At 48.0% G+C, this 24,236-nt stretch overlaps 2 protein-coding genes and 1 long non-coding RNA gene across 5 annotated transcripts in view; 2 read left to right on the forward strand and 1 right to left on the reverse strand.

The window, feature by feature from the left end:
• Nucleotides 2,081-17,787, reverse strand: IL17RB (interleukin 17 receptor B). Of its 2 annotated transcripts, XM_005695840.2 has the most exons (11): nt 17,688-17,787; nt 15,932-15,956; nt 15,093-15,233; nt 13,235-13,362; nt 12,487-12,613; nt 10,621-10,668; nt 9,054-9,196; nt 8,606-8,671; nt 7,305-7,401; nt 6,110-6,208; nt 2,122-3,098 (listed from the first exon to the last, which is right to left on the reverse strand). In XM_005695840.2, the coding sequence occupies exons 1-11, from the start codon at nt 17,745-17,747 to the stop codon at nt 2,539-2,541; spliced, it is 1,494 nt and encodes a 497-aa protein (XP_005695897.2). In that variant the 5' UTR covers nt 17,748-17,787; the 3' UTR covers nt 2,122-2,538. The 2 variants fall into 2 exon arrangements, with proteins under 2 accessions (XP_013829023.2, XP_005695897.2); XM_013973569.2 differs by lacking the exon at nt 17,688-17,787 and having other exon boundaries at nt 2,081-3,098; nt 15,932-16,571.
• LOC108633357 lies at nt 7,408-11,463 on the forward strand. The gene is made up of 2 exons (XR_001917009.1): nt 7,408-8,680; nt 11,175-11,463. It is a non-coding gene; the product is annotated as an uncharacterized LOC108633357 (long non-coding RNA).
• The window catches only part of CHDH (choline dehydrogenase), a 102,311-nt gene continuing 95,999 nt past the window's right edge, over nt 17,925-24,236 (forward strand). For both annotated transcript variants that reach the window (XM_018067041.1, XM_018067043.1), the window contains exon 1: nt 17,925-18,221. The gene's annotated coding sequence lies outside the window, so the exon portion shown is untranslated. The remainder of the gene's footprint in view (nt 18,222-24,236) is intronic.

Below are 24,236 nucleotides of genomic sequence, written 5' to 3' on the forward strand. Positions count from 1 at the left end.
TATTTGACCAGAACAGAAACAGAAAAGGCAAACTCATTTTCTTCCTAAAGCCAAATAGAAATGGGTTATTTATAATCTAGACCAGGTACCTGTCATAATTACTAAATTAATCATTAGCTCCCCAGTCTTCCTTTACCTGAAAAGCAAGTGAAAGCTCTCCGAGTAGTTCTTGTTCAGTGTGATCTCCAGAACTGGGGCTGGGGGTGGGACTGGCAGAAGGAAAAGTAGGTGAGGGTAAGAGACAGGAGAGTGGAATATAGAAACAGGCGTGGTTGGGAGCCTTCCCCGGCAGTCCACTGGTTAGCGCGTGTGATCAAGGCTTGATCCTTGGTCAGGGAAGTAAGACCCCGTAAACACTGGGGCCAAAAAAAGGATGGCTGGAAGTTTAGGACATGGAGAAATACTAGAGTATTTTAAATAAATACGACTATCTTGAGTGTGTGCTCAGTAGGTTGGAAACAGAGCCTGCCAGTGTAACAGAATTTTAACTTGCTTCTCTTCTTTGGGATGCTTGCCTTCAATCTGAAAACTATATGCTCTTTTTTTTTTTTTTTTTTTTTTTTAGTTTTTAGTTAAGTTTATACACTTATGATTTTACGTTTCTGGGTTGTTTTAACACAATTTAATACTAGCTACCTAGTTCTAAAAGCATAATGAATTCTGTTTATAATAGCTTTTCACATAATAGCAATTTGCTCTTAAAACTGGTAGAGGTTGATTCAGAGGAAGTTGGTTTCTGTCCATGTTTTGACATAGGTCATGTCCATTTTTTATTATCAGCACTTAAAAGCACCACGCAAACTGAACACGACAAGTAAGTGAGCTTTACCACATTAACTATATTGCCTCAGGCATTACTAATTATTTGCTTGTGAAGCTGTACACTCTATGCTTCTTTATTTTGGTCTTCGTAAGACATGTATCCGGAGAAGGCAATGGCATCCCACTCCAGTACTCTTGCCTGGAGAATCCCATGGACAGAGGAGCCTGGTGGGCTGCAGTCCATGGGGTGCTAACAGTCAGACACGACTGAGTGACTTCACTTTCACTTTTCACTTTCATGCACTGGAGAAGGAAATGGCAACTCACTCCAGTGTTCTTGCCTGGAGAATTCCAGGGACAGGGGAGCCTGGTGGGCTGCCGTCTATGGGGTCGCACAGAGTCGGACACGACTGAAGCGACTTAGCAGCAGCAGCAGCAAGACATGTATCAGAGGAGTGGCATGGCCCTTTAGGGATACTCTACAGAAACATTTTAACAGTCATCCACCTGAAACTGATCCACATTCTAGAGCAGATGCAGTCTTGCACTGTGTGGGCTTTCTAGGCTTTCCTAGAAAAATACAAATGCTAATATAACCAACTTTTGGTGACTTCTGCATTAAGGAAAAGATGCTTTGAGAAAAGTAAAAAAATTTGGAAGACTTAAAATGCCACCCATCTCTATGTTCTGTAATGCCAAGGTAGATTCTGTTTTTCTTACTTAAGTAAAACAGTGTAATTAAACTCATTTATAAAAAATTAATTACTTCAGAAGGGCTAACTTAGGAATTATTTTTGTTTTGAACATGAAACCTTATGTAATAATCAACAAACTCTGAATTCTGACAGTTCTAATGGGTAACTTTGGGCAAAGGTAGACTTGAGCTCTGTAAGTGATATATTTTGTTGATGTTAAAAATCCCCTGCCCAAGAGTCAGGTAGGACATGAAGCTAGTTCAGCTGGTTCAGAGGGAGGGTCCTATTAAAATACCAGGTATGGAAGTGTTTCCACACAGAGTAGGGCATATGGTCAGTGAAGATCGGCACAGCCTGTTATTCCCTGTGTTTGTTATAAGGATTTTTGTGTGTTATAGAGGGTTTTTCACCTAGGAAGTTATTGAACTAGTGAGGACTCTGAGTTTTGGCATTCGTTAATTAAACTTAGTTACAGAGCTGAACAGTTCTACCTACTCTGCAGGGCATGCCCTATTCGGGACTGGATGTTCAGGTGGGAAATGCTTTATTACTGAGTATCACAGTGGTTATAATTTTACAGTATAAGTGTTCCTGATTTTTAGATAAGAAATTGAGCTTTATAGTTATAAATTTAGTTCCCGTTCTTTAATGCCACAGTCTTTAGTAATATTTGTAACAATTTTATTGGTATAACATTTAATTAATAGGTTAAGGTGTATGTATTCCTTTGTAAATTATCCTGTTGTAAATCCTCCCTATTGCTTTTGCTCAAGCAGATATGCATATGGTTGACTCTTGAACAATATAAGTCTGAACTGGGCAGATACATTTAGTGCAGTTTTCTCAGTAAGTAACGCACTGCACATCTGCAGATGGTTGAACCATGGAAACAGATGCTGGACTGTGAAGTTCTCCCTGGATTTTCAGCTGCAGAGGGGTCAGCACCCTTGGGCTGTTCAAGGTTCACCTGTAATCCTCCCTGCAAGTAGCCTATATGGTAAACTTCAGATTCTCACAGACACTTCTTTCCCTGTGATTGGAGGGGTCAGAAGGCTTTAGGGTCTCCTGCTTCGTGGTTGGGCTACAGGGAGAGGCAGCTGTAGTGACGGGCGCGTGACCTTCTCCCCACCGACACATGCTGCTTGGCATGGAGAAGCTCTGCACAGAAATCTGTAGCGTCCTTCATGAGGCGGTACGTGGGGCAGACACTGAGCGCACTGTAGCTGTCTTTGATGTCACCCTCTCTGAAGTAGACCACCACATACTTGCGCAGATGAGTCTGGCTTCTCAGATCACTGCAGAAGAGGTTAAAGGCGAGGTGGAACAGGTCTTGGGAGTTCTCACAGGGGCCGCCCTCCTTCTTGTCACAGGTACCATCACACATGGTGTTATCATTGGAAAGAAGGAAAATGACCTTATCCGCTGCTTGCTTCTGAGTGGTGAGCCACTGCACGGGACCCATCTCGGCTATTTTCTTTTTCTGCCACTTTTCAAGGATAACTTCACTTCTGCAGCGGTTTTGAAGAAATTCAGTGAAGTAACAAACTATGTGATGGAAGCATATTTCAGAAGGGTAAACCACAAGAACCTTAAGAGAGGGCAGTAGTGTGGTAGTTGAGAAGGAAGTCTTCTTGATCCTTTCTGTGGGGGAGAGAAGCATTATGTCATCTCTGCACAGCAAATAGCAGGCTTTCACGTCAGTCGAAACCAGGGCAGATAAATGACCCCTTGCTAGGGCACACTGGCTGAGCATCAGAGGTGTTACTACTGCCAGAGAGGAAAATATCCCTAAAGTTCCTTTCGTACGCATCACCTGAAATATACCAGTACTCAAACCTTGAAGATGCTGCAAAAGATTTATTTTCTAAGTCCCTGTCACTGAGTTAGTCCTCTTGATCAAGCCCATCCCTTTTGAGATAAATTCACAGAAACTATTTAGGTTCAAAGTACTCTGTTTCAGGTGGGTGGTTGTAACTGTAGGATTTTTAGTGCCAAACATAAAAAGGACAGCTGACCTCTGCCCTTTCACATCCTGTTTTGAGTTGGATCAACTCAGTAGTAATTCCATCTTCTACCTGTAGGTGGTACGGTTTCTTCACAGTTACATAAGGTTAAGTGGTAGCTCATTTCAGCTGGAACTCAACTGGAATTCTGTCCTATACATGCTACAGAATGGAAGCTAGGTGTGAAACTGCTGTAATGGATAGATACAGGTCAAACAGTTCCCATTAATATAAGTATTTCTAAGGTCAGAGTTCGATACGGCTTGCTTACCTAAGAAAACACGGGATTAATCTTGTTCTATCTGTAACATCACAAACAACTCAAAGGCTGCATTTCCATGTCTATTTGTGGAGGGGAGGGGAAAGCAGAGGTTATCAGTGGGCCTCCCCCTAGCAGTTTATCTTTATAAATACTGATACTCTGATTTCTCATTCAGGTGTTCAGTGTTTTTGGGTTGGCAAGATCCTTGTTGTTCAGTCACTCAATCGTGTCCAATTCTTTGCTACCCCCATGGACTGCAGCATGCCAGGCTTCCCTGCCCATGACCAACTTCTGGAGTTTGCTCAAACTCATGTCAATTGAGTCAGTGTTGCCATCCAACCATCTCATCCTCTGTCATCCCCTTCTCCTCCCGCTTTCAATCTTTCCCAGCATCAGGGTCTTTTCAAATGAGTCAGCTCTTCCCATCAGGTGGCCAAAGTATTGGAGCTTCAGCTTCAGCATCAGTCCTTCCAATGAATATTCAGGACTGATTTCCTTTAGGATTGACTGGTTTGATCTCCTTGCAGTCCAAGGGACTCTCAAGAGTCTTCTCCAACACCACAGTTCAAAAGCATCAATTCTTTGGTGCTTACCCTTCTTTATGGTCCAATTTTGACATCCCTACATGACTACTGGAAAAACCATAGCTTTGACTATACGTTTGTCCCAGCATCAGGGTCTTTTCAAATGAGTCAGCAAAGTTTGTCAGCAAAGTAATGTCTCTGCTTTTTGCATGGACGGAGGAGCCTGGTGGGCTGCAGTCCATGGGGTCTCAAAGAGTCAGACACGACTGAGCGACTTCACTTTCACTTTTCACTTTCATGCATTGGAGAAGGAAATGGCAACCCACTCCAGTGTTCTTGCCTGGAGAATCCCAGGGATGGGGGAGCCTGGTGGGCTGCCGTCGGGGGTCGCACAGAGTCGGACACGACTGAAGCGACTTACCAGCAGCAGGTTTGTTACTGCTTTTCTTCTAAGGAGCAAGCATCTTAATTTCATGGCCGCAGTCACCATCTGCATTTATTTTGGAGCCCAAGAAAAGAAAGTCTGTCACTGTTTCCATTGTTTCCCCATCTCTTTGCTATGAAGTGATGGGACCAGATGCCATGATCTTCATTTTTAAATGTTGAGTTTTAAGCCAGCTTTTTCGCTTTTCTCTTTCACTTTCATCAAGAGGCTCTTTAGTTCCTCTTCACTTTCTGCCATAAGGTGTTATCTGCATATCTGAGGTTATTGATACTTCTTCCAGTGATCTTGATTCCAGCTTGCACTCATCCAGCCTGGCATTTCACATGATGTACTCTGCATATAAGTTAAACAATCAGGGTGACAATATACAGCCTTGATGTACTCCTTTCCCAATTTGGAACCAGTCTGTTGTTCCATATCCAGTTCTAACTGTTGCTTCTTGACCTGCATACAGGTTTCATAGGAGGCAGGTATGGTCATCTGGTATTCCCATCTCTGTAAGAATTTTCCAGTTTGTTGTGATCCACAGAGTCAAAGGATTTAGCATAGTCAATGAAGCAGATGTTTTTCCTAGAATTCTCTTGCTTTTTCTATGATCCAATGGATGTCGGCAATTTGATCTCTGGTTCCTCTGCCTTTTCTAAATCCACCTTGAACATCTGGAAGTTCTAGGTTCGTATACTGTTAAAGCCTAGCTAGGAGAACTTTGAGTATTACTTTGCTAGCGTGTGAAATGAGTACAGTTGTGCGGTAGTTTGAACATTCTTTGGCATTGCCCTTCTTTGGGATTGGAATGAAAACTGACCTTTTCCAGTCCTGTGGCCACTGCCGAGTTTTGCAAATTTGCTGGCATACTGAGTGCAGCACCTTCACAGCATCATCTTTCAGGATTTGAAACAGCTTAGCTAGAATTGTGTCACCTCCACTAGCTTTGTTCGTTGTATGCTTTCTAAGGCCCACTTGACTTCACACTCCAAGATGTCTGGCTTTAGGTGAGTGATCACACCATTGTGGTTATCTGGGTCATGAAGATCTTTTTTGTATAGTTCTGGGTATTCTTGCCACAGTGTTTGTCTTATGCCTTGGAAGAATTTATTTTAAAAAAGTAGGAACTAGCATAGATTAGCTATTTCGAGTAAAGGGCAATTTGTTATTAGCTATCTTTGGACCATTTCAGTCTTTGTAGATGCTTCAGTGATTTAAAGAAAAAGGTGACTTAAAAAGGTGAGTGCAGATCCTGAGTCCCAACCTTTGCTTTACCCTTGCAGGTGTGATCAGTCTTTAGGAGAGCTCTAAGGTATTAAATAAATGTTGTCTGACTCTATTCTGATGCCAAAATGTGATTGCCTCTGGAGGAAGCGCCTTTCAAAGAAAAAATCAGCGTCATTCTTTATAAAGAGCTGAATCATAACCCTTACCGTGCCTCCAGATCAGATAGATGCCAGCCACCAGCACCCATGTGGCCACAAGGAGAGCGGACAGGAGGAGAGGCAGCCAGCCACCCAGCACACTTCTCTCTGGGGAGAACAGAACTCACTTATCTTTAGCAGCACACAACCAGATTTCTTTCTTATTTGAAGACTAAAATTTTTATTCGACACTTTGTAGACAAGTTTGGGTTCCTTCAAAGCCAATGGTCAGTAGATCTCTGCAGATCAGTATTTTTTTATAGACTGTCCAGGTCTTTCACTAGATGCTCAAAAAGGAGAGGGGGCCCAAGAGTTTAGGAATGGTCCTTCAAAGGCACTTTGGCCTTTTACTCCACATTTTCACTGTGGTAACCAGAGTTTACATTCAGTTTTTTGTTGTTGTTGTTCTTTGATGAATTAATGTTATTCCGGGTGCAGTTACTTCATATAATGCATAGAGGGCATCTATAAAGGCTGTTCTGTCAGACTGACAAATGTGAGGGTAATGCCACCCGGTCACAGGAATGCTGAGAGTCAGTTAAGCTCCAGCGTGTGAAAGTGCTCAGGAATCCGTTGGCACTGTGCCCACACAGCAGGATTGTCAGGAGGCTGGGTTTCTAAAAACAGCACCTTCCAACTTTTGACCCTATGCCGGGCTAGTTCCGGAAGCATTTAATTTGAAAGAACTAACATCATTAAATCCAGAGAGACATTCTCCAGAACAGGCTGCTCTCAGGCACCAACGAGGTATGTCTCTCGGTGCCACTATTCCTAATTTGTTATCCAAATGTCTGTGTGGCCACGTCGAGTTACAGTAACAGCTGGCCCTGGGCCACTGAGACAGATAAGAAAGTCAAAACACAGTGAAATGCATGTTCCTTCATACACTCAGTCCTTCTACCCCACTGACGTTTTTCAGCAGACCCTTGGAGCATTCTGAACACCTATTTTGCACAACTGATTTTTTTTTTCTTTCCCTTCTTCTGTATGTCCTGCTTGGTCAGGATCTTGATCTCATAAATGAAGCCTCATTCCTATTCATATTGTAGCTGTTGGGCACAGAACCGCTGTCTTCCTGCACCCTGTTCAGCACTCACAGGCCGGGACCCTCTCTCACTCTTCCACTACACCCCCAGCCTGTTGCATTCTGAATGGGGTAGGGTTGGGGTCCTTTCTGTCCTGGGGCTCTGTGCTGGGCACCTACCATGATCCTGAGGAGAGACTCCCGTTTGTGGGCACCGCATCACGGTTCCTCTTTGTCGGATGCAGTCGTTGCCACAGGTATGGAAATACGGAGTCAGCTAAGGAGAAGCAAGGGGCTTAGCATTATTCCTACCTTTCACCAGAACTTCTCATCCCTTTTTCTCTAGCATCAGCCCCTCTCTGGCATTGTAGTAAGGTGTTCTTTTTTTCCCTTGGTCATACTTCTGTTATAAAGCCCTAAAATCCAGACCAGTGACCCAAGACCAGACACCTACAACTCCTGGGTTGTGGATCTAAACTTTGTACATGGTGCCAAGAGGTTTTGCATGCTCAGTTGTGTCCGACTGCAACCCCATGAACTATATGTAGCCCACCAAGCTTCTCTATCCATGGGATTTCCCCGGCAAGAATACTGGAGTGGGTTGCTGCTTCCTTCTCCAGGGAATCTTCCCGACTCGGATCAAGCTCGAGTCTCTTGCATTGGCAGGCGAATTCTTTACCACTGAGCCACATGGGAGGCCCACTAAGAGGTTAGTTTCCTTATCTAAGAGGGTTAGGTCACATCCTAATAGATAAATATGTCCTCAAAAAATAGGGCCGTGGGATGCCTCTTGACCTAACTCAGCACTTTTAAGTCCCTTGGGACTAGGAGAGTCTGGTTCCTTGGAAAAGGGGTGCAGTTCTAACATGCTAATGGGTATCTGCTCCTCTGGGCATGTCTGAGTGCTGCCTTTATGTCCCAGGAATGAAGAACAAAAGAGTCTTGTATCTTGGGTGTGGCTCTGTTCCAGTGGGACCCTCAGTAAACTGAACTCGGAGCGGAAAGAGCCCTGAGAGCCTCTGCCGGCCTGACTTCCGTTCTCCAGCGGACTAATCATGGGCCCCGAGAGGACAGAGTTGCCCTTCAAAGTTCATAAACCGATCAGGAACCCAAACCTTCTAAATTCAAATCCTTTTTTACTTCATTTTGCAGTGGAAATGGAGGCTTGGGATAACAAAATGGTATTCCTGTCTCAGAATTCCTTTGTGGCTCTGTGACAGCAAATGGGAATAAAAGCACGTTGGAAAATCAACAGCCATTCACAGAAGCCAAAGGGACCGTGACAATAAGTTCACCTTCCTGACCTCATGGATCCCCCATCAACATCACGTAATGCCAGAGAGGCTGCTGGCAGAAGCGAGCCGAGGGGAGAACGTATCTGCTCCAGCCAGAACGGACCGCTCAAAAGCAGCGAGTGGCGGTGCAGTGGGTCTTCACTGAGCCCCATTCTGTGCCCGTCAGAGCATCTTGTTCAGCTTTACCTGGACCACAGCACCTTCACTTTCCCCAGTCACGTGGACCACCACGGAAGTTCGAGTTAGTTCCTTCTGGTGCAGGTGAGTGAGACAAAATCAAGAATTAGGAGCATAGGAGGGAGTAGGTTAAAGACTGCCAGTGAACCCACTGCTCTTCCCAAACTGACTGGAGCTCGTTAATTTGTGTGAGTCGGATTCACCCTGTACTTCTGAGACCTCTACCTTTGGTGGGTTTTAGATTCATAGGGATGTTTCCAGAGATGCCCCCAGGGGGCTTGGTTTGTTTTTGTTTGTTTGTTTAATTAATCAAAATAGCCCAGCACATGTATACAGCAATCAGTCCTGCCTGTTGCTCTCTCAGAAGAGTCTGTCCAGGGAAGCTCTCCAACAAGGGAAGGAGAGCTGGAGGTGGGGGACAGGACTGGTGTTGAGGATGTGAAGGGGAAGAAAGTACCTCTGACACATAGGAAGTCCCAATCACGGAGGTATTTTGGATGAGCGCCATGTATCTGTCTCCAAGGGGACTGGTGGTAAAATTCACTTCCACTGTGTTCGCGGTCTTCTTGCAAGCGGTGATGTTTGGCTTCCACAGGCTTCCTGTGAGTCAGGAGAATCACAAGCATGGAGCGGCACACTGAGCCCTAGTTAAGTTCCCAGAAGGGCTTGACCAAAACAGATGTCTGTTCTGAGGCACACCTCCACGAGATACAAACTACTGCACAGCATGTCTTATTTATCATCTCAGAGTAGCCTGCTGCCCAGGAAGGTTTAGTGACCCCACGTCACTGCTTTGCTGAAAACAGCTTCCCTGGGCTGCAGGTGATGGGAGGCACAGGCCGGGTTTTACCACTCTCTTCTACTCTAAGCATCCATTTGGAGTGAAGGGCTGGGGGTCAGGATTTCCCCTTTCCAGGATGGGGAGCAAGAGCCACAGCTTAGGAGACGTGCCTGAGTTTATAGAGCGAGTGAATTCAGCTAGAGCTAGAATACTCTGGATTCCAGAACTCCATCCATCAGCCTGCTCTGCCCCAGCTTAACTGAATGTCAGGAAATAAGGAAGTGCCTCATGGCTTAAAAGAATACCCTGACAGGTCTACTCTGTGAGAAAAGCCCGTTGTTTCAGTCATGTGCCTTGCAAATCAGCACTTGGTTCATTTCCAGGAACGTGATATAGAAGAGCATGCATTATTTTCCCCACCCAGGAGGCCATTTCAAGCCCTCACTCCAACTGTCTTTAGGAGTTGGGTCCTAGGACCGATTCGAGGCCCTCGGGCCCCCTACACCCCCATGGGTCCCCCGCTCCAGGTGCTCCCAGCAGGAGGCCACAAGGAGGCACAAAGCTCCAAGTCCACCTTCAGTAGGAGACATGTGCTATGTCTGCTGGGGTTCACAAGGATGCCTGTGGGGTGGGGGTGCCTAAAAGACAGGGACTGGTCCCCCCAAACCATTAGCCTCAGTAGCACCCTAAGACTGTCATTACCCAGAAATGCACAGAAACCCTTGTAAACACCTTGGAAATTGGATGGTTGGGACTGATTAACCTGAAGGGGCTTATTTCAAAAATCAGTGGGTAGGGGCAGTTTCTAACAGTCTCCCTGTGAGATGTGACCCCTGTGAGGTCACGGGTTGGGAGCATGCTTCGAGGTCATTATTTTAGCTAATGCTGCCACCTTGAATGTTTGCAAATCCAAGTAGGTCCCTGTGGCCACAGCTCAGTGGTGCTGGTGTCTGAGCGGGCGGAGGACTTTAATAACAGAGTCCCATCCAGGCAGAGAGGGCCTTTGTTTGGGGCTAAAATGTTACTTTAATCAAGGGAATGGGGTGTTTTTCCTGTGACTTGCTCACCACATAAACCTACCAAGAGTTTGTCAGGTTGGGGATCAGCCTTCACTGAGCAGTTTGGCTATGTAACAGCCCTACTCGAGGTCTCAGTTCCTTCATCGTAAAAAGTCTGATTGAGCTGTGCTGGCTCAAGATATGGATTTCTTCTCATAACAAAAGCAAATGCTAAATTTACTTACCTGCCTCGATGCATTTTTTTTTATATTTCATTAAGTGGTCCAGGCACCCTGGAAATTTGAAAGTGTTCACATTTTAGAAAAAAGTAAGCCTGCTCCACCCCAGTGCCAACAAGTGTGCACACAACACATGCTTGCCACACCTGTAATGAATTGCCAGAACATTTCAGATATGAGGTCAGATAGCAGATGTAAATAACATACTATTAAACAGAAGATTATCTACCTGCAAAGTGATAACCAGAATCTAATTTGAATACAGCCTTTATCAGAATGGTATCTGTGATCCCCAAGAGAAGACCTCGAAACCAGCCATTCTTGAAAAATGCGGTTAAGTATTACGTGTAGCTACTGCCCCTTCCAAGAGGTGGAGCTTAATCCTGCTCTGTACCCCTCCGCCCCAGGGTGGGATAGACTTAGTGATATGTTTCCAAAAACTAGAGTTGGGGAAGGGAAAGATACTAGATTACACGGAGAAACCTGGCAAGATAACCACTTAACAGTGACAAAGGTGAGCATCACCTGTGACGCCCTGTGCACGTCACCCACGCCAACAGGTGCCACAAGAAGAGTGCTTCACCTGTGTAGAACTCTCATCAAACTCCGACATGCCCAGGCTGATCATGAGACAGACCCCTGACAAACCCAGACTGGGGGAGCATCCTGCAGGAAGCACGGCCGTCACTCCTCAAGACTCACAGTCGTGAAATGGAAACACTGAGAGGTTGTCACAAACCAGATGAGATGAAGGAGACACTGGGGACTACATGCCACTGGGACGGAAAGACGATATTAGTGGAGAAGCAGATGAGATCCAAATAAAGTCTGGACTTTAGTTCATAGAAATACCAGTGCTGGACTCTCAGTTTAGACTAATAGATTGTGGTAACGTAGGATGTTAATGGTAAAGGAAACTGGGTGAGCACTATATGGGAACTCTTTGTACTAGCTTTGCAACTTTTCTATAAAAGTATTCCAAATATTTTTAAAATGAGATTTGGTCTCACCAGGAAACCTGGGAACTGCTGTGTAGTAAATGATGTGATGCTGAGAATACACTAGACCAGAACCAAGGAATGCAAACAGATCGGAAATTGCCCCCATTTGGCTTCAGTGCCACAGCTGGCACAAGGACAGGCGTGGGGACAGAACAGATGACCCAGCCCGAGCCAGAGTGATGTGGGAGCTGCTGGGACCAGGCACCATGCTGGGCCCTCCTCACCGGAGACCCCGTCTCATCCTCACACTGACCCTCATGTGTGATCGTGCAGGTGTGACACCAGAGGGCTGAGTGTGCGTCATAGAGCAAAGGAAAGAACCAGCGCTCACCTCAGTGCCACCGGCCTCTCCTCCCAGCTCGGGGCAGACCCACTGGAGTCTGTACATCCTCAGAGACCAGCCACACATGGTCAGACTACACTTCCTGCCCAGAAGCTGAGACTGGAACATGTGTTTTGCAGCAGAAAATGGCAAATGTGCATCAGTCAGGGAGGACCAGAGTTTGACCGGCAGCTTCGCTTCGCTGCATGTGTAACCAGGGCAACTTTCTTAAGCTGCCAGTTTCTTTTATCTGTAAATCAGGGCTGTCCCAACCATGGGGTTTTTGGCAGCCCAGGTGAGACGGTGGGTGTCAAGGGCTCAGTCAGTGCCCGAGGCACAGGAATGGGCTCTCCCCTCCGCTTCACCCAACTCAGTCCTCTCCTTGTGAGTGAGATGCGGTTGCTGTTGTGTCCCTAGTACTCATGAGGAAACCGAGACTCAGCGAGGCCAAGCAGCTCATCCAGGGGCCCTGGCCTCTCTCTACCAAACCACACACCAGATCAGGCGTCCTGGCGAGACAGAGAATAAGACAAGAGTGAGGATGTATACCTGGGGAGGTGAAGTTCACAGCCATGGAGGGGCCGTCCTCATTCATATTTGCATTAGGGATGTTATGGGCTCCAATGAAATAGACTGTGTTCAGCTCGACAGGAAAACCAATGTAGGAAAACGTCCACTGCAAAGCAAAGTGGGAACCCTTGAATTGCCACGTCCTTTTCATTTATAATTTCATTCCTTAACCCACTGCTAAAACTTACGTCTCTAGCCAATGTCTACTAAGGAAATTGACCCTACTCAATTTGCCACTGTAATCGACAGAATCAGAGAAGTATAAAATTCTAGACCCAGGATATAATTTAGGGTCAGTTTCCCTCACTTGGGCTCCCCTGCTGGCTCAAACGGTAAAGAATTTGCCCACAATATGGGAGACCTGGTTTCAATCCCTGGGTCAGGAAGATCCCCTAGAAAAGGGAATGGCAACCCACTCCAGTATTCTTGCGTCGAGAATTCCATAAACAGAGGAGCCTGGCGGGCTACAGTCCATAGAGTCGCAGAGTTGGACACAACTGAGGGACACGACTGAGCGACTAACACTTCCCTCACTTTGCTGATGGGGAAATTGAGGCCCAGGAATGCTGACTTGACACAGCAGAGAAATGGCCCCAAGTGGGATTTGAACCCGGACATCCAGGTTCCAGGTTGTAGCTGTCAGCAGCCTGTATGTGACTACAAATCCACACCCCCAACAAAGGGCCCAGATTAGTGACAGCCCTCCCAAGTGTCTCCAAGTGCTTACTTTGCCACCAGAGGGTCTGGTCTGAGTGTGGAACGCCTGGGTGTAATTGCACCTGATGCAGCTGCGGGACTGGAAGTGGCTTTTGCCCATCACGCAGATCTTGGTGGCCTTCAACAAACGGATGCTGGCTGCCAAGGCGGGTAAGAGGGCAGTTGTGGATTTAGTGCTTCCTCTGTAGCTGATTTGATGCTAGACAGCCTGCCTGCCTTCACATTCACTGTGGCCCTCAGAGGTAGGCACTATGATTGTCCCCGGTGGACAGAAGGGGTGAGCGAGGCTTAGGGAATTTCAGGGAGCTGTGCCATAGCTTAGTTCATCAGCGACAATATGGATTCAGATTCCAAAGCCTTTCCTCCTCATGGGTGAGCCTGAGTTTCACGGGCACCTGCAAAGAGGAGGCTACCTTTACACTACCCTGGACTCTCGTAAGAGGAGCAGGCATGCTGTGTGGAGCAGAGGCCTCTCAGCGTGTCCTCAGCAGCCAAACCTGTTCTGTCTGTACCTTTATCCATGCTGATCCTTCTCCCTGCAATGCCTTTCCCTCCTGTTCTTTGCCTCGCCAATTCTTTCTCCTTCCGGGGCCCAACTCATGCACCACCATCTACAATGATAGCTAACAAACACAGGAGGTCACTCCGTGCCAGGGATGAAGCCAAATGCCATCTAATTTAATGTGGTCTCACCTGGGCCTGCTCCTCCTCCTCCTCTCCCCTCAACCCCCCCCCCCCGGAAGATGAAGTACATGTCCCTCCAGGATTCCCCTGACAGTCTGTCTGCCTCCCCCTGGCCCCTGAGAACCTGACTGAGCAGGAACTGGAGCTCACTCACTTCGTGCTTGGCATTCCCAGATTATGACCATATGGAATTTAGCTGAATTTAGTGAGGGGACTCTACAGACATGGGCTTTAGGCCCCCAGTCTTGGTTCATCCAAAGTGCCTCAGAGAAATGCTAGGACTTCCATGATGTCCTTTGGGAGATGGAAAAGTTATCTACCCAAGAGAATGTTTTCCTAAACCTGCAAGATCATCTCTGGCCTTATCCCGTTTCCTTCCATGAAGAGCAGCGTATCATATAGAAAAACACACCAACACCAGCACACCATCTGATGAGTTTTCACACTTGTGCAGCCAGTACCCAGGTCAAGGAACACCCCAGGAGGGCCCCTCAGGCCTCCTTTCAGTCACTCCCCACCAAGCATGGGCTTCTCTGGTGGTTCAGATGGTAAAGAATCTACCTGCAGTGTAGGAGACCTAGGTTCAATCCCTGGGTTTGGAAGATCCCCTGGAGAAGGGAATGGCTACTCATTCCAGTATTCTTGCCTGAGAATCCCATGGACAGAGTAACCTGGCAGGCTACAGTGAGTGCATAGGGTCATAAATAATCAGACGTAACTGAGCAACTTTTACCCAAGAATAGCCATTGTCCTGACTTCTAACTACATAGAGTAGTTTTGGCTGTTTTGCACTTTGTTAATGGAATCATCTGGTGGGTAGGACCGCAGGCCTGCGTGCAGAGGTGAAAGTACTAACTCCCGAATCTGGCTGCTTTTGTTGGTGAGATTCATCCACACATAGCCAGAAATCGTTCACGCTAATTGATACACTGGATTCCGTTTGTGAATCTAAGTCTACTGTCAGGCCTTGAAGAAGTTTTATTTTTGGCTGTTTTGAATACTGCTCCTATGAGCATTCTCGTCTGTGGGTTTGGTGTATGTATGGCACGTATCTGGTGTATCTGTGGCATGCGTGTATGTGTTCTGTTGGGTATGTGCCGGGAAGGGAAGTCATGGGTCGTAGAGTCTGCCCATTTCTGCTTTAGTAGACATGTCAGGCTTTACATTGATTGATGCAAACTTACCATCTGCCCGGAGTATCCAGCTTATGTTCATCAAAATTGAAGAGTCCTCCAGGTCAACACTGCTTTTAATAGGTTCCACTCGGAGGTCCCTCAGGTCTCCTGGGGTCAGGGTGTGTCGGACCATCCACTCTGGAGACGGTCCTGGGAGAAGGTGAAACTGCCCATGACACCCCTTCCCCAGCCGAGTCCAATGCCACTTGCTCTGCATGACCCACTGTGACCACCCCTCACTCACAACTCATCTCCTCTTTCAGCTAAGGCAGGCCAGACATTTCTCAGTGCTGGCTGATGTGCAGCCAAGGTGATGCTGAACCTCCTGGGCCCAACCTACAGGGCACATGTGCCCACTCTGGGTCCCTTCATACATATGTATATATCTAATTTATTTGACATGTTTATTAGGATCGCTTCTGCCTACCCCACACCTCAGCCTGGACTCCAGCCAGCTTACCCCCATGACTCCCCCTTCTACTCTAGTCTCTGCCAGTACCATCTCTCCTCCAGCTCACTCTGTCCATCTACATTGCTTGGGCAGAAACACACCCGTTCTTTAAAGGCTGCCATCTCCAACACTCCTTTAAAACATTTGCTTCCTGTTCCCAAGTGCAAATGGCGTCCCTCCCATGGCACTTGATCTCCTGTGCCTCTTTCCAGCCAGGAGGCCAGCCCACCCGAAACCCTGGGAGCTCTGCCTTGGGCAGATGGAGGCTTCACCCGCATCAGCTAACAAAGCAGAGGTTCACCCTGCGCCTGGACTTCGATGACCCACTGCCAGGATTCAGGTCCCCCGAAAGTCCAACTGTACTTCTGACGTAAAGCCCTCTTTCTAGTGCACCTACCGGGTTCAGAGCCACACTGAATTGTCTGCAAGAGAGAAAGAAACCGAGTGCCATGTTGAATATCAGCAAACCACAAGCCTTCATTTGCCAAATTAGACAAAACACCATCTTTTCCCTTAAATGCATATACAAGTGATGCATGTTCAAAGAAAAGCTGAGCTGGTCCCATTTCACAGTTTGGGAGACATTAAGCAGCCCTATGATAGGCTATGATGGGCCATAGATTAACCACCATTAACTTGAACCTCAAGCCTGGCCATCATCTCCCTTAAAGATCAAAGGTGGGTTTACAGCCCTCTCTGCAGCTCAGCCTTCCCTGCCACAAGCAGTGGATAACTCTGGACCATCACAGAGGCCCCTTCACACTAACTGTAGCCTTCTAGGACAGTCTAGAATATTTATTGAGTTTCCCCAGGTTAAAGACAGGCTGTGCCAAGAAGAGCAGAAGAATGCAGTCCATGGTACCTTTCCGAGGTTCTTTAAAAAAATTCCCCTTCTGATATAAAAGGACTCACTCGAACTGTTTACCAAATCATAAAGGAACTATGATTTCATCATGTTATCTTTTAAAAAGAACTTGTAAAAATAAATAATATCATCAGTATCTAAGAAAGGCCAATATTAAATCCTTTGGATTAACTGCTCATGTCTTTTTATAAGAAAAAGTAATTAGTTCTTTGGTTTGGGAATAAAATTCAGGACCTAAAAGGAAGCAGCAAGTTCCCGTGACATGTGACACAGCATGGGTAAGTCCACCAGCTCCAGAATTTGAGCCCTCGCAGCCTCAACATTTCTCAACACCATGAAGACAGAAGGCAAGACTTTTGTTGATTTGAGTAATATGAGTTGGGTGGAACTGTCGATCATCTTTGTCTTTTTAAAGCTGAACTCCAAGGGATGTCACCAGACAGTTTTTTAAACAAATAAGCCACCATGGTGATACTGGGAGCTAAGTTCTTGTCAAGGGGCTGCTGAGACAAATTTTAGGAAGAAGCAAAGCCACAGCGCCAAGCTTTGTACAGAGTTCAAGCTACAGGCCTAGTAGCAGGTACTGCAAAAGCAATGAATTCTTCCTCTAGGGGAAAGGTAGGGGTGCGGTGGAGTGAGGGGGTAGGCTCTGAACTGAGACAGGACAAGGAGAGGAGCTGAAGACATCAAGGCAGGGTATGTCTTTCCATCAGCAAATGACACCACGCTTTTATGCTACGGCTATGCTTAAGGGCAGCAATATAGCTTCAAACGCAATTTTGCAAATGAGGTTTTGTTTGAAGACCCAGAAGAGTCCCTTAATCCTTTAAGGCAGGAGAAGAAGGGAAAGCTGCAGAGTTCAGGGGCTTAGCTCTGGGGACAAGGGCCCCAGTACAGCAAAAAGAACACGGTGAAAAAGGCGACTGGAATGTAGAAGCAGCTCTTGCGACCCCAGGCAATAACAATAGTGAACGCCTACTATGTGCTAGGCTCTTTGATGCTATCTTACGGGCCCGGTAGCTGTCCTTCACTAAATCCTGGTGAGTGAGGTATATGACCCTTCAGTTAGACAGATGAGGACACAAGGCTCATTGAGCATAAATGGCTGGATCAAGAACGCATGGTGGCATCCGAACCCGTCTGATACCCTCGCCCCAGACTTAAGCAGTCCGACGCCCGATCCCCCCTTCAGATGGCCCTCTGCGAATGCCTCGGAGGAGCATGAGCTGATGGGTCCGGGTTTGAGGGACCGGAACGCGGGAGAAGGGAGCTTACTGGGGGTGCTTACCGGCTCCGGAGGCACGGCCCCCCAGCACAGCGCGGCCAGGCTCAGCAGTACTAGCAACATCGCGGGGCCACCGCCCGCCACCGCGCGGGGTCCGGATCGGCTTCGGGCCGCGCGCTCTTATTCAGGCGCCCGGGGCCACACCTCTGGGCTCCGCCTTCCCCAGCACTGCCCGGGTAGGGGCGGCCCTCTGGCGCCCTCCCACGGTGGGGAATGTAGTGCCCGGCCTGCAGGGGTCGCGCGGGCTGGATGCCGGGGTCCGAGCGTCTCCCGGGCAGCCACGCACGCGCCGGCCCAGCGCACCGGTGAGTGCGGTGAGCCGGGTGCGCGAGTGCGCGCACGACCCGCCCGCCCCAGCCTGCAGGCCCGCCTCGCTGCTGGGGGAAGGTTGGGTCCGAGACGCCCGCGGTGCCCCTCCTGGCCGCGCGGAGCGCCGGCGCTGCCGGTTAAAGTGTAGCGGGGCTGGGCCGGGCCGCCGGCGCCAGCTCCTCCGACTCCGCCGCCGACCGTCCCGGCACTCAGACCGACCTGCCCACGGTGAGTAGCGGGGAGGCCGTGGCCGCACTCCGGAGCCCGCGGCCGGGTCGGGCCGGGAGGTCGGGTGGGTCTGGAGAACCCAGGTTGGACGCCGAGGTTGGCCGCCCCCTCCCCGGGAAACAAAACGTGTGGGACGGGAACAGCAGAGTCGCACTGAGTTACTCGCAGAAATTTAAGTTGTGTGTAATTCGTGTAGTAGAAACCGTCCCTATCGCTGCTTTTCTGGTCAATGTATCTTTCCACAAAATGAGACCTGATGCTAACAGTTGGGTCTCCGAAGAAGAAAGCCTTCACCCTTTGGGTTTGGAGGCGAGTTCTTGAGTTGCAGGGAGCTCCGGATTTCTGAGCAAAATTTGCGAATTAAATGCGGCCGCAGAGAGCCGACCTAGCTGCTCAGAACCAAGTAGGGTCTGGGAATTGCATTTAACTTGATCTCGCTGGTTAATTCTGCGCAGGTGGACCAGACCCATTCTTTGAGAGAGACACAGTGGGTTTGGGAAAAGTTAATGAAAATCAGCTGGGCTAACAGTGAATCAAAGTGCTTGAAACTCTGCCGCTTTAGGCGCCTGGGTTTGCCGAGGAGGGGGAGGGTGACCAACTCAAGGTCCCATAAACTTCTAGGCTGAGTTAGCTCCACTCTTTAGATGGGAGACCAAGGCCTAGGGAGGGATGAAGTTGTCAGCTAGTGAAAAGGTGACTTAGTCAAGCAGCTGTTTTGCTGAGGTCCTGTGCACCAGCCCTGGCTCAGCTGCCTGATTCAAATTTTGGCCAGCATGGAGCAGGCCCCAGTCTCAAGGTTGGCTGGGGACTCTGGCATGCACATATGTGAGGTGCAGGCGATGTTTTCCTGAGGGTTGGTCTGGTTCCTCATCAAGGTGAGTGGCTCAGGTGAGGGTATTGCCTCACCCATGCCTGGGCTGGGCCACCCGCGGCCCCTTGCTCAACGTCTCTGAGTTGCTTTGAGCCCTAGCCTTGTAGTCCCAGAGATCACTTGCAGCTCTAATAGTTGTCTGTATTCTTGAGCCAACGTGTGCAGGGTGCCTGCGTTGGCATGCAAAGGTGCCAGCTAACAGGTGCCCTTGGACTGAGAATGCGGGCGGTGAGAGTATGTTCGAGGGCACATGGGCTCTCCAGTTCTGCCATGGAAGTGCAGATGCAGCCTCATCTTCCTGCTCTTGGAATCACAACCCTTGTCCCGTGGGGTGCCAGACATTTTGGTGATGGTCATTTTTCAGTGTTAGGAAGGTCACCTTGCTGGCTATGACAGGCCATGGAAATCAGTCCCTCTGACGGCAGTGAGAAGAGGCTGCAATTAGTCTGTTCACTGGACGAATAGCCAAGTGTCTGCGTGGGCCAGGCTCCAGGCTGTACCAGCTTTATAGGCATGCCCCAAAGCAGGCCCTGTTGCAAGAGCTTGGGCTCTTGAGGGTGAGGGCTCTGGGGTGGGAGTGACCAGGAATGCAAAGGTTAGTCCTGGAGACAGAGTTTGCGAGTCAGACATTTATAGGGGTTAGTAAAGAGGGGTGGAGAAGGAAATGGCAACCCACTCCAGTACTCTTGCGTGGAGAATCCCATGGACAGAGGAGCCTGGTGGGCTACTGTCCGTGGGGTCGCACAGAGTCTGACACGACTGAAGTGACTTAGCAGTAGCAGAGAGGGGAGGTAGATAGGGTCCCAGGAAGGGATATTCCCTATTCCCTTCTTTCTGTAAGATCTAGAGTGAGGGAGCAGCCATAGTGTCAGGTGAGACAGGGGGGCCAAAAGTGGCCTGGCCTGCAGTGGGCCCCTGACTTTGATCTTTGGCAAGAAGTGTTGAGACAAGGCATGAGAGGAAGTGGCTTTAGAGATGGCAGAGGGCTGGTTTTCTTCCAAGAAAGGGCAAGGTTGAGATAGTTTCTCCAGGAAAAGAAGCTGGTGGGCAAAGGAGAGGAGAAAGGCGAGGCGAGCAAAGTGCCAAGGTAGCTGAGCATCAGGTCGAAGGAGTGGGAGGGGGGAACCAGAGAAGCAGGTGCTGGCCATTGACTTGGGACGTAGACCGAGTGACCTCCCCATGCCCTGGGTGCAGGGCTGGGCCTGTGTGGGCACAGAGATGACGCCGCCCTGTCTCTGCTTCTCTGCTGCCCATGGCTGGGTCTTAAGGCAGGACCGCGGAGTGATCCCTTTAGCCACGGCTGGCGTGCTCTGTGGGCCAGCAAGGTGTGCCTGTCCAGTAGAAGGGGTCCACGCTGGCCCAGAAGGCCATTCCAAACAGTGTTCTTCCATGAGAGGGCCTTGCTGGTTAAGCATGGAGCCTCCAAGCTGGACTGCGGAAGGAACACCTTTTGTTGGAACGCCTAAGCCCAGCAGTGCCGTAGCTTGGTTAATGGGATGCAGGGCCCCTGTGGGTCAGTAGGTCTCAGCTGCCTCCCCTGTGACTCAGGAAGTCTCGGCCCTTCTGAGAGCCTCGGTTCCCTTTGCTGTCAAGTGTAATGGCAGTGAGGTGAGTCAGGTCTGTGAGGGACGTGCAGATGCTCTGACCTTTCCTCTTTGGCCATGAATTCTGCTGCGTCTGCATTTCTGAAAGAGCCTTGTGCAGCATTCCTTTTTGTCTGGGTATTTAGTAGGTGCTTATTAAATGCTTGAATGAATGAATGCATACCTTCCTCCAAGCCGGGGGCCCAAGCCTACCCAGTCAGAGCTGGTTTGGGTTTCCTTCTACACTTCATCTCATCCGGAGTCTGAAGGACCCCTCTGTCCACTACCCATGGCCCTGGCCCAGACTCCCCCCAGGACAGGCTCTGTGCTGCTACTGGGGTTCACACCTCCTGGCTGCGCTATTCGTTCCCCAGTGCCACCCTTGAGCGAGGCTCTGGGTGTCGTAGGGCCTCGGTTTCCCCTCCATAACATGGGGCTGACGTCAGTCCTGCTGGCCTGGCGGGGCTGTTGGGAGAGTGTAAAGGGGTGGGAAAAAACTGGAGGACTTACAGGTGCTGTGTAAATTTAAGGACAGGGGAGGTGGGACAAGGAAAAAAAACAAATGATTTCCCTGGCTTTGACAAAGAAATTCCTTTGGACCCAAGTGCAGAGATACCCTCAGGCCGTCTCTTTGGTTGGCCTCTTTGTTTCTCTGTCCTCCCCATCCCCAGGAACAAGGCCATTAGAGGTTGCTGACCTGTCCCAGGCCCAGCCTCCACCCACACAGGTGGAATTTTCCATTTTTTTTTTTTTTTCAAACATTAATCAAGGCCCCAGCCGGTCAACAGTGGATTCATTGTCTCTTGAAGAGCAAGATTCAAGCTGTTTCTAGCAGACACTGGCTGCCTCCCAGGGCCCCAGCGGCCCACCCAAGCTGGATGGGCTGTACTGGGGGCACCTCCACCTACAGTATCGCCCCCCCGCCCCACCGCTGCCCATGTTCTCCTCCAGTTGGGGAGTTTTGCAGAGTCAGTGGTCATGTGTACTTTGAGGCAGGGACCCCAAGGCCCCCCCTGAGTGTTTGCCCCCTGTCCCCAGCAGGGCCACAGAGCCACAAATGGCCTCTGTGCTCCAGTGAGGAGGGCTGGCCCAGGAAGGCTCACAGGGGGTTAAGTCCATGTTAATACTACTGTGAGGCCACAGCCTGTGTGTGCTTGCCTCGATCGTCACGTGCTCTGTCACACTGGGGCGTCGGGAAAAGTCCAGAGAGCACAGGAGGCCGGTGCTGCTATTCTGTCAAAGCCCCATCTGTACTTGGGTGACTGAGTCAGCCTGGGCCCGAGGTGGGGTTACTGGAGAAGTTGCTGGCGGGGAGCAGTGACATGTGTGGGGCTCATACCACAGGGCTGGCCATGTATTTCTCCATCACTGATACTTTAATTACTCTGTTATTAGTAATATCACTGTCATTCGTAGTCACAGCATCACTCTCCACACTGAAAGGGATGAGTGAGGACGCACGGAAGAGAGCAAGGAGGGACTAAGGCCACGGTATGAACTTGATAAAATTACCATGTGCTTTTGACTTTGCACCTGTAATTCTCTGAAGGGTGTTTTTGGGTCATTTCTTTTTCCTCTCATAACCAACCTAAGGAGTGGGGCAGCTCTGTTCCCATTTTATAGATGTGGAAACTGAGGCCCAGAATTGCTAAACCATGAGTGGTGACAGAGTTGAGACCACAAACCATGGATCTTGACCTCCAGCTCCTTTCACTCTTTTTTTTTAAGTAGTGAAACTTCAACATGAAACCTCAGTATATATGAAACACATACAGATGACGATGTTGCATATTAGTGTGAGTTATCTTGTAAGTTCATATTTGTAATTTATGTGTGTGTCTTTGACTTAAATACTCACAGCCTGATAGTCAAGAGCTGTGTTTCATTCACCGGGAATTTTTAGGACTTCGAGCTCAGGAGGCAACATCTCAAGTGATCGTGAGAGAATTGCTCCAAGGAGGCCAGGCTGGAGTAGCCAGGTTATATGGAAGTTTTACAACAAAGGGAAGGTAGTCTGAACATCAGAAGGTTATTGTTAAGTAAAGAAAACCAGATAACCCAGGTTAAGGAATTCAGCGCTTTTCTGTGTATGAGAGGATGTACGGTCTGAGCTCATTGAAATCATTCCTTTGATGTGCACCTCACTTATCTGAGGCCAGTATCCTGTGTATTTTTTAAAACTAATTTATTTTTATTTGGCTGCACTGGATCTTAGTTGTGACATGCAGGGGCTTCTCTTTAGTTGTAGCACATGAGTTTCTCATTGTGATGAAATTTAAAAACTATTTTAAGATAGTTTTCCCAAAAGCTCTTATCTCGTTTACATTTACTGTAAAGCTTCGTCATATCAAGTTATTTTGCTTGCAGCAGATGCAATAACGTCTGTCTTATTTGACTTCTGTTAAACCTACATACAATAAAGTATTATACTTAATGATTCTAAATACATGCCTATAATAATTAGATCAACAAACAAACTTTAATACCAGGTAGCATCTTAATATTCAATATTTCTCAGTTCACGTCAACCTGAAAGTCATTTTGGCCTATTTCTCTTTATTTAATTTGTAACTACTTTCTTTGAAATTAACTAGAGCTCTTTATAAATTCAATGTTGATGATACTATACTTTCCAGAGGTAGAGATATCTCATAGGTGCATTATGTACATAGGCATTCAGTTCAATTCAGTTCAGTCACTCAGTCGTGTCCGACTCTTTGAGACCCCATGAATCGCAGCACACCAGGCCTCCCTGTCCATCACCAACTCCCGGAGTTCACTCAGATTCATGTCCATTGAGTCGGTGATGCCATCCAGCCATCTCATCCTCTGTCATCCCTTTCTCCTCCTGCCCCCAATCCCTCCCAGCATCAGAGTCTTTTCCAGTGAGTCAACTCTTCACATGAGGTGGCCAAAGTATTGGAGTTTCAGCTTTAGCATCAGTCCTTCCAATGAATACCCAGGACTGATCTCCTTCAGAATGGACTGGTTGGATCTCCTTGCAGTCCAAGGGACTCTCAAGAGTCTTCTCCAACACAGTTCAAAAGCATCAATTCTTTGGTGCTCAGCTTTCTTCACAGTCCAACTCTCACATCCATACATGACCACTGGAAAAACCACAGCCTTGACTAGATGGACATTTGTTGGCAAAGTAATATCTCTGCTTTTCAATATGCTATCTAGGTTGGTCATAACTTTCCTTCCAAGGAGTAAGCGTCTTTTAATTTCATGGCTGCAATGGAAATTGGTTTCCTTTAGAATGTTTAATATTTCCTGAGGGGCAAATTTATATACCTTGTCTTAAAATACCATATAGTATTTCCCAGTAAAGCATGCCTGTCCTACAACATACTTAAAAAGATGATAATCATCCTATATAAAGCCCATTTAAATATACCACTTTGATACACTTTCATCTCAATTTTGTCAATTTTTATGCCTTTACTTTTTGTTAGTGTCCAGTTAACAAGCTTTCATCTTATAGGAGGACTTTTAGTTTTTGTCTTTTTATTCAGTGTTTCCTGCCCATTTATCTGTTTTTATATAAAAGGCTCTGGGATC

Source organism: Capra hircus, chromosome 22, assembly GCF_001704415.2.
Source record: "Capra hircus breed San Clemente chromosome 22, ASM170441v1, whole genome shotgun sequence".
Lineage (NCBI taxonomy): Eukaryota > Metazoa > Chordata > Mammalia > Artiodactyla > Bovidae > Capra > Capra hircus.

Excerpts from the sequence above, each read along its gene's own strand:
- IL17RB (XM_013973569.2), bottom strand. The coding sequence starts at position 16,100 with ATGGGACCAGCTCAGCTTTTCTTTGAACATGCATCACTTGTATATGCA. Across the intron at positions 15,234-15,931 it reads TCAGTGTGGCTCTGAACCCG|GACCGTCTCCAGAGTGGATG; the intron begins GTAGGTGCACTA and ends ACCTTCTCCCAG. Across the intron at positions 8,672-9,053 it reads GGACTTCCTATGTGTCAGAG|AAGGAACTAACTCGAACTTC; the intron begins GTACTTTCTTCC and ends CACCTGCACCAG.